The sequence below is a fragment of the Mandrillus leucophaeus genome, unplaced genomic scaffold, assembly GCF_000951045.1.
Source record: "Mandrillus leucophaeus isolate KB7577 unplaced genomic scaffold, Mleu.le_1.0 Scaffold135, whole genome shotgun sequence".
NCBI classification, from domain to species: domain Eukaryota; kingdom Metazoa; phylum Chordata; class Mammalia; order Primates; family Cercopithecidae; genus Mandrillus; species Mandrillus leucophaeus.
In genome coordinates this window covers 1,557,685-1,560,323 of record NW_012101310.1, presented here as the reverse complement: position 1 = coordinate 1,560,323, position 2,639 = coordinate 1,557,685, and the positions used below count along the sequence as shown (strand labels likewise).

The following is a 2,639-nucleotide window of genomic DNA, read 5'->3' as shown; positions in this document are numbered from 1 at the left end:
CATACACTCACATACCCACACACCTGCACATACCCACCTGTCACGCATGTGCACACACACAACACTTTCCATCTGGAGTTGGAAATATTTATAGCAAATTGCAATATCTTTTACAAATATTTATTTTTTTTTCTTTATGAGACAGAGTGTTGCTCTGTCACCCAGGCTGGAGTACTGTGGCATAATCTTGGCTCCCTGCAACCTCTATCTCCAGGGTTCAAGCGATTCTCTTGTCTCAGCCTCTGGAGTAGCTGGGATTACAGGCGTGCACCACCACGCCCAGCTAATATTTTGTATTTTTAGTAGGGATGGGGTTTCACCGTGTTGGCCAGGCTGGTCTCGGTACTCCTGAGCTCAGGTGATCCGCCCGCCTCAGCCTCCCAAAGTACTGGGATTACAGGTGTGAGCCACTGCGCCCAACCAAAAATTTTCCTTTTTAATTATAACAGCCGTAATCAAGTCATAATGCTCTGGCGTTTTGAAGCACCCCTTTCCCTTAGAGGACCTATTTTCAGATGAGAGCGCATGTGTTCAGGGTGGTCTGGGTATAGACAGAGGGCCTATTTTCAATTTGTATTATCAGATCCTTATTTTATGACCCATTAAACTGGTGGGAAATGGAGAGGTTGCATGGCTTGGGTTTGAGAAGACAATGGTATAAAACAGGCAAATAGGAACTGACTGCAAAAGCCAAAGCTTGAACACGCTTGTGGTTTATATTTCCATAACAACATCTTGTTAGCAAATAAATGGAAACTGCCATTTCAGGACATTCTGGGCTTCCTAGAGAAAACGCATACACCAGCCACCTTGGGATCTTGGGAAGGCCTTTTAGTGCCAGGAGAGGTGAGAGCTGAGGCTCCGAGTTGGGAGCTTCCCTGGCTCGAGGACAGGTGCTGGCTGGTTTGCTGGGGTCTTGGTTTCGGGAAGTGGGGCAGAGGTGGAGGTGACGCACGCTTTGGTCCTGGAGGTGAGACACAGGAGCATCGTGTGTCTGGTGCATGCGGTCGGCTTTGAGGAGCCGGGAGTGTGGCATGGATAGATCTACCTTCTAGAGATCTCTCTTGGCCACAGTCTGGGGGTGAAGGTAGGGGGATGGAGGGGAAGTGACAGAGGCAGATCAGTTGGAATGAGACTCAGGAGGACCTAGAGACCAGTTGAAGGTGGAGGTGAGAGAAAAGCAGTGCAAGAAGGAACGAGATTGTGAGTCCCCTGATGCCAAGTCATGCAATTATTATTACTCGGAATGCTGCGGCCAGACTTTGTCAACCGCCCTCTCTCCATCATCGTACCCTTTGGGTGCCAGGTGCTTGAGCGACTGGGAAGCAGATGCTGTGGTCCCAGCGTCTCTGGAGCTTTTCTGTTCACTGTGTGATGGACCAGGGGCTCTCTGAATCCTGGGCTCTGGCCAGCTCTGGTTGGCATAAGCATAGCTGCTCTGTCTCCCACTGTGGCCCAGAGGACCACTTAGGTGGCGAACAGTACCTCTGACAACATGCTTCACACGACGTGGCAGATAATACAGGACACCCCCTGGGGAGTTGCCTTGCAAATGTGTCAAAGGCCTGCCTGCCGGAAGCTACATCCAACGCTACTTTCCTCTCCAGGGAAATAGAATCTACCTGCAGCCCTGGGCACTGCCAGGTTTCCATGGAAATACTTGCACCCAGCAGGCTTCACAATCAGAGGCCCTGGGGGTGTGAGACAGTAGGGAGATCTTCTGTTCTGCTGCTGAGGGCCCGAGGCCACCTGGGAGTTGTGGGGCTGGAAGGGAGAGGGGACAGCCCTGGGTATTATTGCTGGTAGTCTTATCACGAGTTGCAAGCATTCATTCCTTCCTTCATTCATTTATTCATTCAGGGGTCTTGTTTCCTGTTCTGTGCTAGGAACTATGTAAACGCGAGCTCTCATCTTCACAGCTCTAGGAGACAGGAGAATAGATCCTACTTCGCAGATGAGGAGGTGGAGGTCCAGACAGTTTTATTCATTCGTTTATCCAACAAGTATTTATTAAGCACCTACCGCATGTCAGGTGGACAGACAAGAGCCATGCAGTCTCAGAGCTTAGGGTCTAGTGGGTTCCTTTCCACGGCGGAGGTGTGCAGGGCAGCAGGGCAGATCCACCGTCTGGCACTGGAGAGCTGATGTGGGTTGGGTTTTCTGTCTTTGCAGGATAAAGATTGAAGAAGACTATGCGAAGAACTTAGCGAAGCTCTCTCAGAACTCCTTGGCTTCTCAGGAGGAAGGGTGAGTGGGTAGGAGAGAGGTGGGAGTGGGGAGGATGCGGGGTCACTGAGGAAGGGGGATCAGCCAGTCACCACCGATCACTGGCATGGCCCCAGTTTGGATGGAGAGCTCTCCATAGGCCTGGCTGAAGGTGGGCACTCATGGCTCAGGTAGGCGCTCATGACTTAAGATGTGTGCCCGTGGCCCAAGCAGGGCACCCATGACTCAAGGTATGGGCGTCCACACTCAAAAGGGCACTTCCAGCCAGGCGCAGTGGCTCACGCCCGTTATCCCAGCAATTCGGGTGGATCACAAGATCAGGAGTTCGAGACCAGCCTGGCCCACATGGTGAAACCCCCTCTCTACTAAAAAAATACAAGAATTAGCCGGGTGTGGTGGCAGGTGCCTGTAGT

General features: G+C 51.6%; 1 protein-coding gene across 5 annotated transcripts in view; it reads left to right on the top strand.

The window, feature by feature from the left end:
* Window positions 1-2,639, top strand: part of GAS7 (growth arrest-specific 7) — a 234,910-nt gene that overhangs the window by 196,204 nt on the left and 36,067 nt on the right. For all 5 annotated transcript variants that reach the window (XM_011973163.1, XM_011973162.1, XM_011973164.1 and 2 more), the window contains one exon: window positions 2,173-2,247. In XM_011973163.1, coding sequence (XP_011828553.1) covers window positions 2,173-2,247 — 75 coding nt within the window. The remainder of the gene's footprint in view (window positions 1-2,172; window positions 2,248-2,639) is intronic.